The 17978-nt window shown below is 39.9% G+C and overlaps 2 protein-coding genes across 2 annotated transcripts in view; both read left to right on the forward strand.

The window, feature by feature from the left end:
* The window catches only part of LOC308571684 (vomeronasal type-2 receptor 26-like), a gene marked incomplete at both ends in the record, with an annotated part of 363060 nt that overhangs the window by 244077 nt on the left and 101005 nt on the right, over nt 1-17978 (forward strand). The gene's annotated exons all lie outside the window — the stretch shown is intronic.
* On the forward strand, nt 769-13299 carry LOC308570654 (uncharacterized protein; the record flags this gene model as incomplete). Its single annotated transcript, XM_081165567.1, is given in 4 exon segments — nt 769-801; nt 2931-3057; nt 3060-3858; nt 12282-13299. Coding segments are annotated over 4 exon segments (1977 nt in total).

The following is a 17978-nucleotide window of genomic DNA, read 5'->3' on the forward strand; positions in this document are numbered from 1 at the left end:
CAGAAGCTCTTCAGGGTTTCAGAGAAGTGTCTTTTTTGCACAAGTTCTGCAGTGAGGTTAGATGACATCATCTAACCTGGGCTGCATCAATAGGAGTGAGGTTAGGTGACATCATCTAACCTGGGCTGCATCAATAGGAGTATAGCATCTAGATCAAGGGAAGTAATAGTGCCACTATATTTTGCTCTGGTCAGACCTCACCTGGAGTACTGTGTCCAGTTCTGGGCACCACAGTTCAAGAAGGACACTGACAAACTGGAACGTGTCCAGAGGAGGGCAACCAAAATGGTCAAAGGCCTGGAAATGATGCCTTATGAGGAACGGCTAAGGGAGCTGGGCATGTTTAGCCTGGAGAAGAGGAGGTTAAGGGGTGATATGATAGCCATGTTCAAATATATAAAAGGATGTCACATAAAGGAGGGAGAAAGGTTGTTTTCTGCTGCTCCAGAGAAGCGGACACGGAGCAATGGATCCAAACTACAAGAAAGAAGATTCCACCTAAACATTAGGAAGAACTTCCTGACAGTAAGAGCTGTTCAACAGTGGAATTTGCTGCCAAGGAGTGTGGTGGAGTCTCCTACTTTGGAGGTCTTTAAGCAGAGGCTTGACAACCATATGTCAGGAGTGCTCTGATGGTGTTTCCTGCTTGGCAGGGGGTTGGACTTGATGGCCCTTGTGGTCTATTCCAACTCTATGATTCTATGACATCATTGCACATGTATTTATTTCACATTCATGCCAGTTTATTTGCAGGGAGGTTATAAGACAATGCACTCAGCAATTGTTATCCCACACTTTCCAGTAAGTTTTCCTCTCCTTATCAGAAAAAGTCCTTTTAAAAAAACAAAACAAAAGTGAGTTCATTGCAAAGAACATCAAATGAACTTTAATAGAACTTTAATAGTGACAGCTGGAAGTGCCCTAATTGCATATTTCCATGTGCCATATCTTTGAAAAAAACTTTACAAGCTTTCCTGAAAACCCAAAAAATGTTTTTGCCTATGTTTAGTAAATGTCATTTGCCTTTTCCCCAATGATCTAATACAGCATCTTAGACTGGTACAGGATAAAAGTGTTTGACACTATATACTATCTACTCCACGAGGAAAAGCTTTGCATTCATCTGTAATGCAGACTGCAGACTGTTGGTGAAAACAGTCAAGTCTTGCCAATCAGAAAACATTTTTTTGCCAGTGCAGACTTATTTTTGGCACAATGATTTATTTACAATCTATCCTCCAAAAAGAAAAAGGGTTTCTCATTTTTCAACTGTTGCCATGCAAAATCTGGATTTGGTAGGGTCCTTCAAATGAAAGCATGGTAAGTCGTTGTGTGCTGATATGGATCTTTGTTACTTAGAAGTGCAATTAGAGAAAATAAAGTGAAATGCAAATATGATATAAAATGCTTCAAATACGCTGTTTGTTATTATGTATATTTACTAAAAAGTGGGTTCTATGGAGTTCAGTAGAACTTTCTTCCAATTTAGCAACCTTCATATCTATCTATTCCAATAGATAGAGGCCATATGGCACTATTTACACTGATTAGAACAATATTTAAAAATATTGAATAAAACTGCTGAAAATAAAGGAAAAATGTATATTTGTTTTCTGGGAAGAATAGAACAAAAAATATAATAAATTCAATACGTTTGCAGCACACCATGAACACCATTGTACTCATCAAATTATAAATAATTTGTTTTTTATGCTTTTAAATAAATAACAAACATTTTTCACTTGTTTGCCGCTGAAATTTATGAGAAGCTATTTGGAAAGTAGATTTATTTATCTATTTAGGAAAGGGCATTTATACAAATTATGAAATAAGACTTTGCTCTTATCCATCGGGGCTTTTTAAAACACTCTTATGATTCAGAAGATCTTTCTGTGGATCTAACCTATTGACATTGCAACCTTTAGTTCATAACTACAAAAAAACCCCCTTCTACTGAACCCAGTATATAGACTTACACAGGTTGGAAGCAATTCTAGTCATTACATCAAGTTAAATGAATGTACTCAGATAAAAATATATGGAAACGCTGGAGTGCTGGTGCTGTCCCATAGAAAGGCTGAATTAAAAACAGAGCAATAACTTCTTTTTTTCCTGGAGAAGCATGGGCTTTTAATTTTATTCTTAAATGCTAGTCCTTCCTGGAGCACAAGGGGCTTTTTAACTTGTAAAGTACAATCATACAATCATATGCATGTTAATTTGGAAGTAAATCATGCTATGTGTTCTGTAGGGCTTTCTTCCAAGTCATAGGATTACACTAACAGTGTTATTCAAAAATATTTCCCTTATTCCCCAGAAAATAAATGATGCTATTGATTGATTGATTGATTGATTGATTATTACTTATTTTATCATGTTACATCTAGTTAGTACCTCCGACTGGTATTTGATCTAGTGGGGTGAGAAAGAGCCAATTTTCAGTGACTGCCCCTTTCCTTTGCACCCTGTTGCACTACATCCCACAACATTTTGAAGCTCTGCCCACTCTCTGGAGCATATATTTGGAAGTGCAGGGATTTGGGAGAGATGAGAAGTGACCAACAAAAATGTTTAAATATAAGGGAGGGGACAGAAGGTTTGCTCTTCTGCCGACTGGACTGAGGGAGTCAGGCACAGGTGGCTTTTATGCATGGCTCGCTGGCTTTTCACTTTGCATTGATGACACTGATCCTCATTTTGGGCCAGGGCTGTGTGGCCACCCTATGAGTTGTGAAATTAGGATTTGTTTGTCTCAAGCTGCATCACTTTTTGCTTAAGCTGCACTGAGGTGGGGGCTAGGGAAGCTTGCTATAGCTACTGGATGTCCCAGAAAATTAGATTGTAAAAAACCCCTCATATTTTGAAACAAACAAAACTAATTTGGGTGCTGGGTTCTTTTTCTAATCACTGTAAGTGTTTTTTCTATGCAGAACAGGCATTCAGTCACGGAGAGACAGAACCAATCCAGTGTTAGAGATTTCATTCTTCTGGGCTTCCCAACACCCCTGGAATTCCAAATCTTGCTCTTCACATTGTTCCTCATTGTCTACATTTTGGTTTTTCTGAGAACGTCATAATAATGCTGACAGTCTGGGTGAACAACAACCTCCACACTCCCATGTACTTCTTTCTGTGGAACTTGTCCTTCTTAGAGATCTGGTACATCACCGTCACCCTGCCAAAGGCTATGGTGAACTTTGTGATAGAGAGCAATCTGATCTCCTTTGTGGGATGCATGATGCAACTCTATTTCTTCCTGGCATTGGGCTGCACTGAGTGTGTCCTCCTTGCCGTCATGGCCTATGACCGCTACGTTGCCATCTGCTACCCTTTGCGCTACCAGGTAATCATGACACGAACTCTCTGTATCCAGCTGGCAGCTGGATCATGGATGAGTGGCTTTTTCATCTCAACGTGGAAAGTCCTCCTAATATCTCAGTTGACATATTGTGGCCCCAATATCATAAATCACTTCTTCTGTGATGTATCCCCACTTCTGAACTTGTCTTGCACTGATATGTCCGTGTCTGAGCTGACAGATTTCATATTAGCTTTGTTTATCCTACTGACTCCCCTTTGTGTCACTATCATGTCCTACATTTATATCATCTCCACCATCCTACGCATTCCCTCAGCCAAAGGCCGCCAGAAAGCATTCTCCACTTGTGCATCTCACCTCACTGTGGTAGTGATCTTCTACTCTGCCAGTATTTTCATCTATGCCCGCCCCAGGGCCATCAGCTTCCTCAATTCGAGCAAACTTGTTTCACTTCTTTATGCTGTCATAGTCCCCCTTTGCAACCCGATTATTTACTGTCTCAGGAACAATGAAGTAAAACAGGCACTGAAGAAAACCTTGTTGCAGAAGCCATAAGGAAGCCTTTTTATAGCCAGGGCAGATTTAGGTTTCATGAGGCCCTAAGCTGCTGAAGATAATGGGACCCTTTATATGTCCAGCTGTCCTTTGTCAACAACAAATTGTTGCTGTTTTTTATGTTGAATATATGCTATATGGTAATTTATGGACCTAATAGGTATCTAAAGCCATTTGCCACTGTTGCTGTATTTAGGTTTTATTTTATTTCTTTTTTTAAATCTTATATTTTGGAAATGTGCATCCAGTTTTTTCCCTTTAACTTTTTTTGGGCCCCCAAGAGAGTGGGGCCCTAAGCTATAGCTTGCTTAGCTTATACATAAATCCGGCACTGCTTATGACTGATATGGAGACTGCTATTAGCACAGAATACCATAGCCTGAGTGGTGCTCCTTACTAGACACATGTCACACCTGTGCTAAGGGAACTTCACAGGTTGCCTATTAAGTACCAAGCCAGATTTAAAGTTATGTTACTAAAATATAAAGCCCCAAACAGCTCTGGACTATGTTATCTGAAAGAACCAATTGCCCTCCATTAAGCTCAGCAAATGGAACAAATTTAGCCTTTCCATGAACTTCTGGTTATCAACTTCTGGTGATGCAGAGACAGACCTTGTGTCTGGTGGCACTGGTGTTATGGAAAGCACTCCCTGCTGAAATACAAGAGGACACACCTATATTGGCATTGCACTGGGCTTTGAAGACACAGACATTCCCTTGGTCTCTCAAAATGTTTCAAGCACTGTATTGTTTTAATGGGATTGTTTTACTGCATGTTTTAATGGTGGAGGTTTATGTTTCAATGTTTTATTGTGTGTGTGTAACAACAACAGCAACAATTTATTTATACTCCACCCATCTGGCTGGGTTATGGATTAATTATGGATGTTTATATTTTAATATTTGTGCAATTGGTTTTTATATTTGTAAACCACTTAGAAATCTATTTTGGCATTCGGTTCTATACAAATTTAACAAAAGCAACAACAGCAATCCAGGGAAGAGTTCAGATTTAATGTTACAGAGAAGTAAGTAGCAGGCTGCTCTTGCCTATTAGAAAGGCAAGCACAGCTGTTTTTTGAAGCAGCCAGGGAGCGAAGAAGCCTTTTTGGCTTAAGGGTCACATTCCAAAGCTTAAATGCTGGTAGTGTGCACGGCCAAATCTAAAAGTTGGGGGGGGGGAGGAGGAAGCCACCTACAAAGCCCATAGAGACATCCATACACTTCTCCCTTTCAATCACACCAATATTCCATTAATTCACACACATTTAGATGTTTAACGTATCCTGAAACAATGATAAAGGGGCACTGCTAAGAGTACTGCATGTTCTACAGGTATGCTTAATATGTAGAAGAAAACAGGCTTTTATTGTTGCATCTCCAGCCCTCTGGAACAAGTAGCCAGTAGCTTTTAACTTCTTCAAGTAAAATGCCTTCCAGAAACTCTCTAACAAACCAAGATACTCATAAGACATTTCCAAAATTAAATTTAGTGTGTGTGTGTGCACGTGTGCGTTCGTGCGTGTGTGCACGCGCACACACACGTTAACATCTGACTGCAGCAATAACAAGACTGTCCTAAGGGCTATGGTGCTGAGTACTTAAACTGGTGTGTAGCCAGATGCTCTGCATGACTCAAATCCTACAAAGTTCATTGAAATCAATGAAATTGAAGTAGACGTATTTGTTAATTTCATTGGGTCTCCTCTGAGTAGTATTAACTAATATATAAATTCCTCTATATATTCCTTTTATAATTCCTTTTATATTGCTGGTATATACAATTTAATGCATACCTCCCCCAATGTATACAATATAAACATTGTTTTGTTGGAGAACTGCATTGCAAAATTCAGGGAAGAGAAAATTTTTGAAGCAATAGCTGCATTGAGTTGCTGCATTCTGGATCAGTTGAATTTCTTTTGCATCCCTATTCTGAATATGACTCAGTTTTATACCACTCAGAAGTTAGTTCAGGGGGGCTGACTCCCTGGTATGTTTGCAATGGATGGTGGTCTTAATTTCACTGAACTCAGTTTCCAGAGAGCCACAGCCTTAGATTTTGAGAAACAAAGATGTATTTTTCATGTGTGTCTTTTTCATGTGTGTCTTCAAAAGGTTAGCTACCTTCTGGAAGGAAGTCGCGTGGAAATTACATATAGCTAAGAATAGAAGTTGAGGAGGTTTCATTCACAAACCACAGTATATTCTCATGTTACTGTATGTCTCCTGTGTAACATATGTGTATCCTAACATAACCTACAGGGGGAATCCTGAACTATGCAAGGAATGGGATTTAACTATTGGGTTAAAATGTTTGTATATCTTATCTCAATTTAGTCTTGTCTTTTTTTTTCTTTTTTCTTTTAGGGAAAGCTATAAAAAGGGAGCAGACAAGTTATTTTTTTAAAAAAAGTGTTTCAGAGGAAAATAACAGTAACAATAAATATATTTTATTGGATAACCTGAATTTTTTGTCTGCAAGATTCATTTGTTATGGCATGTTAGCATATGTTAAGTGACATTACATTTATTCTATTATTTATATAATAATAATAATCATAATAATAAGAATGACAACAACAATGACAACAGCAACAACAATTTATTTGTACCCCACTCATCTGACTGGGTTGCCCCAGCAACTCTCGGCAGCTTCCAATATATATTGCTTGATTAATAAAACCTCAAAGTGGTTTACAAAAATTCATCAGTAGACAACATTCTAAAAGAGGTGTTTTAGGTATTCAAAAATATTTTAAATCAACAATGGGCTAAAGCCAGATTAAGGCACCCATTAGCTTTTACATATTTGAATAGGCTTGCCAAAAAAGAAACAAAAAAAGAAAAGAAATGGTAGGCACTGGAATGAAGGGGCTTGCTGAGGTGAACAGTGTGAACAAAAAGGAAATTCCAAAGCTTGGGTGCTGCCACACTGAAAGATCAATTTCTTGCAAGTGCTCGAAGAAGTAAAGTGGGTATATATGGGGTAATGCAATCTCGCCTATAAACTGATCCCAGTCTTTTAGGGGCTTTATGTACTAATAGTAACACCCTGAACTTGACCCAGTAACTGATTGGCAACTAGCGCAGGTCTCTGAGCAGAGGTGCTACATGTTGGCCACAGCATTCCACACTTACTGCAGATTTCAGATCCAGGGCAAGAGAAGCCCCGCATAGTAATCCATTCACTTATCAAAATTTATGAAAAGATTTTATGTGTAGAAGACAACCGCTATGTAAAGAAACTCTCCAAACCCTTCTAGTACCTTGGTTTACAACCATAATCCGTTCTGGAGGTCCGCTTTCACCAATGGGGCCTCCAAAATAAAAAAGGGTTGTAATCCCCCCCCCCCAAAAAATGAGTTGTAATCCAAAAAAGGGACACACACTTCGGGGTTTGACGTGGTTGTAATCCAGAACGGTTGTAATCCAAAACGGCTGCAAACCAAGGTACCACTATATGTTGCTAATACATCAGAACATTGCTGTTCCATTATGTTCAGTAGACACAGTACGTTTCCAAGAGTTCACAAGATGTTTATACGAGGTTCACAAGCAGTACATTAAAGCAACTGACCAGCTGCAAGCGCTGTGATGAGCTTTTCATACCTGCTTAAGAGCTACCTGTTCATTCAGACTTTTATTGGTTGCTCTTTGCGTGTCGAGGTCCCCAGGTCCACCCCAATAACTCACACATCACACAGAATTTTTTGTTTAAGATTTTTGGCATAATTTTGGCCACAACTTTATTAAAATACAAATTTGTGAGTGGTTGCGTAGGCATTGGTTGCGACTATCTGCCCCCACCATGGGGGACAGACTGACATTCCGCACGATGCGAAAGTCAGAATAGGGGAATGAATACACTTGGGGGTAACAATGGAGCAGGGAACCTGCCCTCACCCCAAATGCAAACAGGAGCTCATTGCTATGGCCCGAGCCCCCTTGACAGAGTGGACAAGCAATAGTTAGCCCCCAATTCCTTTAACGGAATCCCTTGCAGCAGCAGCATTAGAGGGGCAGGCACAGCCAATCCATGCCCCTCAACCAACCAAACCATAAACCAATGCCTAACCGTGAACCTTACAAGTTGTGACGATTTGCTACGCAATAGGCAAAAACCAAATGGCCCCAGCCAATCAGCCAGATGGACAAAATTCCTACCAGGCCCCCGCTCCAAACCAGACAACCCCATGACAGGCATAGCAAGGTCAAAGCGAACAACCCTATTCTAGGGACGGTGGGACGGGCAATCCGATGCACGGGCGAGAAGAGGAAGCCCTAGCCTCGTGCAAGGAGTTTTAGTATTTCTTGCTGTCAATCAATAAATGGCAACATTCCCAACAACAAGGGAAGCCCCAATCGCAGCAGTGGCCAACGATCAATTAACCCGCCCCCCAACTTTGGAGTGTCCTGGCGGCCCCCACCGCAACACGTGCTCTCCATGAAGGAGAACACGCTTTCCCAGCTTGAAAGGATGTGTGTTCCTGGCTTCAGTGGGTAGAATTTTATAACAAATAAAATAAAACCTACATACAGTAACAGTGTAGGCTCCTATGATGTAAGTAATGGACCCCACCTGCTAGCCTGCTCCCTAAAATATCACTGATTTGCTCATTTCTATATATAAGGTGCCTACATTCTGCATGGACTGGTTGCATGGCAACATGTGCAAATGGCTTTAGATACCTATTAGGTCCATAAATTACGATATAGCATATATTCACCACAAAAAAACAGCAACAATTTGTTGTTGACCAAGGACAGCTGGACATATAAAGGGCCCCATTACCTTCAGTAACTTAGGGCCTCATCAAACCTAAATCCAGCCCTGATTTTATCTCATCATGTTTTCTATGGACTTTGTGTTACACTCTCACATTACTTACATCAACTGTGCATAGTTAAACTGTGGAATTTGGGGGGAAATTGTATTGAATTTGTCTTAATTTGTGGCTCATTTGATAAAATTTGGAAAATCAATAAAAATGATTTGTCCACTCTGAAGAAAAAACAACTATGGGATTTGGACCCACAACATGCAATAATGGCCACCAATATGGATGACTTTAAAAGAGGACTAGAGTAGCGGCATACCTTGGGGTCTCAGATTTCAGTGGCATCTTATGCGGCTTCAAAATTTGGCACTTTCACAGACAGGAAAGAAGAAAAATCTTTATGGAAATTCTGGCCAACAGATTTCAGCACAGAACTAGTTATATCTAGGAGTTTGATGTCCCTGGTTGTACAGGAGCAGTCTACATGTATGTCCCACACATTTCTTGGATGTCTTCTGCTACTTTACATTTAGAGAGGGGGGGGGGAGAGAGAGAGAGAGAGAGAGAGAGAGTTAAAAACCCAAATGACAAATTTTGTTTTCTTGTGAGTGCTTTCTAAAACCAGTATCTTAAAATGTGCAACAAATTTAATCTACATGTATAAACTTCCTTGTTGTTACTTTATCTGTATAGCAAATCTATAGCCAGCACACTGCAAAACCCCTCACTGTTATGCAGATGTTTAATTTACACTTAGAAAATGTTACATCTGCTCTGCATTTCCGAACATAGTAACACTCTGGGGACTGAGTCTGAAGTGAGCACCATTTACTTAAAGAGAGAAAACTATTACAAGAAACAAGAACACAATCCCACTGAGGTAAGTTCTCCCCACTTTAAATACATTTATAGATACATTCATGTATTTCAGTGGGAGAAGGCAAAATCCCTGAAGATCTTGATTTAACTATGAATAGAAGGTGCACGGCTTTGGAGTAAAGAGGTTTCAGAGTCATGCAAATGTACAGTTTTTACACCATCCTTGGATTAACGGAGGTGAGAGATGATTCTTGATGATATAACCACCATAACTAATCATAGTAATGTTGTAGCATGTATATGAATAGATTTTCTAAAATTATTACAGACAGTTGAAACTGATAATTATTGTGTGTTACACAAATTTCCTATTTTAAATTTCTGCTCCATAGCTAGGAGCTGCAATATTTTGAAACAAGGTACATCCACATTTTTGATTCTTTTTATTCTGAAGCTTTTGACATTATTGGATGAGAGATGGTGAACCCTTTGAAGAAGGGTTTGGATCATCTTTACATAAGTACTTTCTGACATATCTCCACGTCTGCTAAAAGGAAAATAGACAATGCAAGCTGGCTTTTTAAAAAGCATGTAACTACATGTTTTCATATTATTATTTTTTCATTAGCTATTACGGAGGCTGTTGAAGAAAAAGAGTAGTAGCCATTATATTTTCTAGAGATGAAATGTACTTCTTAACTACATTCACAGTCATGTTTTGGAACAATACATAGAGTAAATTATTTATAAGATAAATGCAACAAATTGTGTACTTGGAACCTGCACTGTACATAAGGATCATTTGTCAGTCCTTCAAGCAGAATGTGAGTGCCCACACTCTACATGGGGTAATAAAAATGATAGTTGCTGAAGGCCCTGAATGTGCATCAGAGCTGTGAAAGGAAATGATATGTGGACTTGGAGAGAACCCTCATCTCCAATTCCAAAGTACATGACATCTGGGAAGTAGAGAAAAGCTTCTAGTAGTCACATTTGCTTGTACCTCCAGATGGTGTGTCCCCTGTCCCCCCATCTGCCCCCCCCACCCCGATCTTGGAAAACAGTCTGATATTAGCCTTGAGTAGAAACTGGAATTTTGATAAGGGAATTATTAGCAGGATGGAAAATTCCTTGTTCTGCTCCTGGTCAATGTATCTTATTTAAAACTGAATAAGAACCACTGGGGTTCACAGTGGGAAGAAAATACCAAAAACCAACTGACTACCATAAGAAACGTGTATATTCAGCTATGACTTGATATTAATCAAGTCATTGGTTGCATGTATGAAAGTTTGGAACTACTCTCTGGTAACTCAAACACAATATTTTCCCACAGACACATCCCCAATGATGACTCACTAATCCACTGAGATACCGCTTGAGTTGTTCCTTCTCTCCTTTTCATATTGTGTGAATAAAAAGAAAGGAGCCCTATGGGGTGTATGGCTTTCATGAGTTTTGGGTTGTATGCATGTGCTGAACTCAGTGCTTTATCTGCCACAGAGCCACAGCAACTTACATAATGACTCTATAATGAGCTCCTCTTTGGGGGAGAATGGGTCTCTTTTTTCATTTTACAAAAAATTAGTAAAAATGAAGCACATTGAAAAGATTTGCATATTGCGAGAATTGACAATACTGTCTGCATCTAGGGGTAGTCAATATTTTGTATGATGCTCTGTCTAGGAACATAGAAAAATAAAGATCTGCCTTATGCTCACTCACACAACTGATCTATCTAGCTCAGTATTGTCTACCCACTGATCTTCAACTGGCCAGGACCTACTACTCAGTCATGACCTGATCCAGGAGCACTACCACCATGCAGTTGTAAGGTAACATATGAAGAGATGGGTACCCAAATGCATGTTTCAGTTAAAAGTGGGTCCTGAGTCTGAAAAGGCTGAAGATAACTGGCCTACACTTATTGGCAGCAGATGTCCAGGATCTCAGGTAGCTGTCATACTTAGCCCTTTCTGGAGATGCTGGAGATTGCACCTGGGACCTGTTGTAGTCAAATCAGATGAACAAGAGCTATCAATCACAGGCAAGAGAGGACCCAGTCATGTTATCCCTGGCTTGCAGTTGGGATAATACAGCACAGCAAGTGAAGCATCACACTATTCTACTAATAAGGGGTGTTGGGGACCAATTTCCTAAACCAGTAAAAATGCCCACCAATTCATTTTCACTGGGCAAGGCAAGGCAACAGCTCTGACAGTCTGATTTAGGAAATTATTATTAAGCCCATTTTAGAATGATGGTATAATACATTTGAAAAACCTCAGTTAAGTGCAAGATTAATGAGGTTGCAGCATAGCCATGTACAGCAAATGCATGTACTGTATCATACAAGAGCTTGGCATTTTGTCAAGTGTACATTTTGTGACAAGCTTGGATCTGTTGCTTCACAATGACTGCAGCAGAGCATTCTCATTTCCATATAGTGTAGATGCCATCTTTCACAAGGCAGTGTAGAAAAATTACACACATTGAAAACTTACTTGCAGAATAAATAACAGAGCAGTCAATATTAGGTGAAAACAGATATATTGTTATTATAGTTGTTACTGTATTCTAGATGTTATTTATTTGATATTTTAAGGAGTCCACAACACCATCTCTTGCAAAAATCTGTTCACACTTGCATTTGTCTTCCAGAACTGAAATAATTTCAAGAAAGACAAAACATTGCACTGTATTAATCGGTTCTTATTTTAAAAAGAGAGAAATAAAATGGTGTGGGAAATGGATAATGTTGCTGTTAACTGCGGAAATCCAATAATATTTTATCATATGACATAGACAGCAATGGAGACAGAAGGCACAATTCTGCTTTAAAGCCCCCATCATAATTACAACCCATGTTCTTTATGGTCAAGAAAAGAAAATGGAAAATCACACAATGGTTACACAATTCATTTTAGCGGGTTTCCAAGGCAATATGGAACTACAGCTGGCTCTCTCTATTCTCTTCCTGCTGTTGTATGTCATTACCTTAATAGGAAATATTGGAATGATAACCATCATCGCTACTGATGGCCAACTGCAAAGTCCTATGTACTTTTTCTTGAAAAACTTATCCTTCTTGGATGTCTGCTACTCTTCAGTCATCACCCCCAAAGCCATGCTGAGTTTTGCTACTGGAAACAAGGCCATTTCCTACAATGAGTGTGCCACTCAAATGTTTTTCTTCTCTCTCTTTGGGACCACCGAATGTTTTTTCCTTGCTGTGATGGCGTATGATCGGTTCACTGCCATCTGCAATCCGCTGCTTTACAATGTCACCATGTCCAAGAAGACCTGCACACTTCTGGTGGCCATTTCCTACTGTTTTGGCTTTATCAATTGTTGCACACAAACAAGCCTTTCATTCAGCTTGTCCTACTGTGAGCCAGGGGAGATCAACCAGTTCTTTTGTGATGTCCCAGCAGTCATGAAGGCCTCTTGCTCAGACACTTTTGTAAATGAAATGGTGCTTTTGGGGATGTGTGGATTTATCATTATTATCACCTCCACAACTGTCCTAATCTCCTACGGCTACATAGTAGCCACAATCCTGCGCATACCTTCGGTGGAGGGGAGACACAAGGCTTTCTCAACCTGTACTTCTCATATCATGGCTGTAGTCTTGTTCTTTGGGACAGCTTTCTTTATGTACGGCCAACCTGGAGCTCTCGCTTCTCCTAACCAAGGTAAAGTGGTATCTGTCTTCTACACTATTGTCATCCCAATGTTGAACCCATTAATCTACAGCTTGAGGAACAAGGAGGTCAAAGATGCCTTGGGAAGACTGTTGAAAAGGTTCGCTTTCACCCAGTAAACACTATATTATATTTTTATGGTTGGCAGTGCACAACAATCAGTTTCTCCACTTGAGGCAAAATGGGAAGTGCTGCTTTGCCCTGTTGCTCTTGCCAACCCCACCGCCTGCTCCTCCTCCTGCTGCTGCTGTGAGCCCTGCTATATCCACTGCTGACAGAGAAGCAGCACTGCTACCAGCATCAATTTGGGGCAAGAGCATGGCAATTTCAGATGAGATATTGCCACCAATGGACACACTCTTGCTCAAAATTGGTGCTGCTGGCAGCGGCGCTTCTCTGCCACTGGTGGAGGTGATGGGGCAGGCAAGACAGCCATGGGCATGCTTCCACCTGAAGCAATGCTATAATGGCTTGGGTCTCTCCCACACGCAAAAGATGACTCTGGCAGTAAATTATTTCAGATTTATTAGTCCAATAACAAGCCCCGGGTCGGAGCTCAACTAATCTTCATCATCCTCAGAAAGCACAGTTGCCGGAACTAAGCCCCACCCCTTCCCCCCAAGAGGAAAACCCCTACCTCCTGTTCCTTTCCTTTTCACACTTCTCATAAAGTCTTGTGACCCTACAAGATTTTGGAGAGAACACTTCCAGTGTTCCTGAGTCTGAGTCATTATCTGAGCTGACAAGCTGCATACTTTCACTCTGGCTCTCCCTTCCATTACAGTGGTACCTCAGGTTAAGAACTTAATTCGTTCTGGAGGTCCATTTAGCTAATGAGGCCTCCTACTGCTGCCACACCGCTGCTGCATGATTTCTGTTTTCATCCTGAAGCAAAGTTCTTAACCTGAGGTACTATTTCTGGGTTAGCGGAGTCTGTAACCTGAAGCGTCTGTAACCTGAAGCGTGTGTAACCCGAGGTACCACTGTATCTCTGTGCTCAGAGATCAAGTTACTGCTGTTCTCTGCTGCTTCTCCCTCCCCCCTGTATTCCATTCTTCACTGCTCTCTCTATGTTATCGTCCTCCTTCCCTGTCAGTAAAGGAGCGTAACTGACAAATGGCCTCAACCCAACTGAGACGGCTCCAACAATAACATAGATAGTTGAATATGAGTCAAATTTTGAGGGTGACAAAGTTGCTTTGTGGGACACCGCTTTTTCTTCCAGCAACATTTTCTTTTCTTTTCTGACACTGCAATCTTTCTGTATTGTGTAGCAGGTGTGTGTGTGTGTGTGTGCTGGGAATGTTTCTGAGCCATGCTACAGAGCCCGGAAATAGTTCATTGGTTGCCCAGGCAATGTGATGGTATCTTCCAGCAACTCTCTGTGAGTGTGGGCCAAGTATGTTTATCTGTAAATATAGACACACAGGCTAAACACGAAAGCTTTTACACTGTTTAACACACTTTGTCTTTAGTGTTGATTAGGCTACCTCGACTTGTTAGTAATACATTGTTAAGCTAGCATCTTCATATGTCAGAGATTGCCAACGTGCAACCTTCTAGATGTTGTTGGACTGCAACTCCCATTATCCCCAGCCAGCATGACCAATAGTCAGGGATGTCCAGAGTTGCTGACCATGAATAATAAATGCTTCAGATTGTTCATTTCCCTGTTCTGTTCTTATTGCCTTTTGAATTGAATTTTGTATTATTATTCATATAATAGCATATGCATAATACACTCCACATTTCCTAATATATCAGTACATACCACAATGCATGTAACTATTAATACTTTTTAAAATCATGTTGCAGAAATATAATACTTTAGATATGTATTATACTTGCAATGAATGTGTTTTTGGAAATAATTTTGCATGTTAATCAGCCTTAAAAAACAAAAACCCTTTCTATTGAGAGAATCAGGGGGGAGTTTAGTTTTTTAAAAAGCAAAGCAAAGTAGAAGTAGAAGCAGCACAGGCATATGAGGCTGTTTGATGGACATTTGTGGACAAAGCTCAGTTACATCAGGACTTCTAAAGACCATGTATAAATCCACTTAAAACTCATTCCTCCCCCATCCGTTGAAGTATCTCTTAAATTGTGGTATGTTTTAATCTTAGAAAACAGCACATCTGGAAGCTAGTCCCACTAGGAGCTCTTGCATCTTGAAGCTTAGTGGTTCTCAAGAGATTGAGCTTGACTATGCAAGCAATTGTCCCCCAAGTGTTATGGGACTACGTATTTACACATGCATTAACACTGAACACAGAAAGAACATTGTCATGACTCGCTTGTTTCAGAGGTAGGTGCCGATATATACTTTTAAGTGAAACAGAACAAAAGCTAATGTTTTCATTTCATTTTGATTCAAAATCTGACCCAATGGAGAATGAAATGTCTGCTGTGGTAGGAGAGGAACATGGCACATTGCTCCGATGGAAGAGAGAGGAGGGAACTAGGTCCTTGAAAGCTGAATTAGTTCAGGGGGAAATGATCCAAAATATTTAAGAAGCAGGTTACTGGGACACCATAAAATGCTGCCAAACTATAGGAAAAACTTTGAATGGTTGTTTCCTTAGAAGGACCATATTTTCAAGCAGTAGGTTGCTTATCTCTGCAACTAAGTGAACATTTTCACACTTTAAAGGAAGTAACTGCAAATCAGCTTGACCTTGTAATGTAATCAGAAACACTTCATATTGTAAGAAATATCAAAGCAAGGTGAAACAACAACAAACTTGACAAGGTAAGAGTTGTACATAAGGAATTGGAGCATTTTGATGATGATGGTGAGCTGAGATCAATAAGAAAACCTCAGATTTATTCATTTTTACATATAGTGTAATCTGTTTTTATTAACTAATAATACATGCATACATTTTTTCACCCCTCACATTTCTTCTTCACAGGACAGTCTCTCATGTTGCCACAGTGGTTCAGTGGTAAAGCATGCCTAGGCTATCACCAGCATCTCCTCATAGGCCTGAGAATATCCCTTGCCCCAAACCCTGGAGTGTAGACAATACTGAGTTACATGAACCAATGTTCTAACTCAGTTATTAAAGTCAGGTGTCCATCTCCACTATTCAGATGCCAGTAATGTGTGTGTGTGTGTGTGTGTGTATTACTTGCAATGAATGCGTTTTTGAAAATAATTTGGCAAGTCAATCAGCCTAAAAAACCCGCAACCCCCTCTATTGAGAGAATCAGGGGGGAGTTTACTTTTTTAAAAAAGCAAAGCAGAAGTAGAAGTAGAAGCAACTCAGGCATAAGAGACTGTTTGTTGGACATTTGTGGGCAAACCTCAATTACATCAGGACTTCCAAAGACCATGTATAAATCCAGTTAAAACTCATTCCTCCTTCTGCTCTCCGTATCCTTTCCTGCCATCAACTGCATTTGGCTACTAAGCAGTTGGATTGTGCATAAACCATAACACCTCAGCAGCTGTGTGAATGGCTAGGAAGGGCTCTTTATAATTGTCCAGTAGCACCTTAGAGACCAACTAAGTTTGTTCTGGGTATAAGCTTTCGTGTGCATGCACACTTCTTCAGATACACTGAAACAGAAGTCACCAGACCCTTATATATAGTGGGAGGGTGGAGTGGGTTTTTTTCTCAGAAGGGTAGTACGAGATGGGTGATTGACTCAATGGGTATGGTAAACCTGTTGACGACTGTTAACAACTGCAATTAGTCCTACAATTTTGCAAGGGATAGTATGCACATAAAAGCTTATACCCAGAACAAACTTACCGTAGTTGGTCTCTAAGGTGCTACTGGACAATTTTTTAATTTATTTCGACTGCTTCAGACCAACATGGCTACCAACCTAAATCTAGATTAGAATATGTAATGGAAACCCATTGCTTCAAAATATTTTAATGGTAACTAGCTGATTGCCTGGTGTGCTCTGGTCCATGGGGTCAACAACAACAACAACAGCTGATTTCCTCAGTACACAACAGGTTGATTTTCTTTTAGACCGGTACATGCTGTTGGACCCCTTTTTGTTTTGTGACCCATCTCTTTTTTTAAATCAGTTTGTTTTTCTTCATTTTAATGATACTGTTTTACTTGTTGAGCCATGTATACGTCCCTTGCTTGTTTATGTCCTTTTTCTATTAATTCATGTAACTGCACTCTTATTTCAAGCAACTTCTCAAAATTTGAATTAACCCTCTGTTTGACTTTCCCCTCCTCATATATGTTTTAATATCAGGCAATCAGCAGGGGTTTCCATGGATCTTTATTGTACTGATACATATTGAACTTTTCATTTTCTATGTTTTCCCTTTTGGTCCTTTTTGTTAGACAACTGGCTAGTCATTCGCAGGGCATTATCTTTGTTTTAGTTTGCACTAAGACTCAAAACCACCATTAGACACTGTATTCATCCTGATGACGATTTAATCCAATGGTGTGACTCAACTGACTATAAGACATCCATCAACGGAATGGGAAGCAATGATATTTTTTTGTGATTCTCCCCTCTCCCTGCAGCCCACACACCAATAAATATGTTCCAGAGCATCAGGTAGATATAGTAACACAAGAGGCTGCAGGAGAGCAGAAACTCATTGAAAAATTATTCACTCCCCATTCCAGTGATGGAAGTTTTCCAATCAGCTGTATGACATTGCTGGATTAATCATCATTATCACCATCTCATTACTTACCTTTATTGATGTCTTTAGGACTTTAAAACTCCTAATAGTTTCTGAATTGCGGAGCTTTGTTGATTATTGTAATTGCTTAATCATGAATCAATACTGGTTATGAGAATTCCTTCTACG

The sequence above is a fragment of the Podarcis bocagei genome, assembly GCF_964188305.1.
Source record: "Podarcis bocagei genome assembly, chromosome: 13".
Lineage (NCBI taxonomy): Eukaryota > Metazoa > Chordata > Lepidosauria > Squamata > Lacertidae > Podarcis > Podarcis bocagei.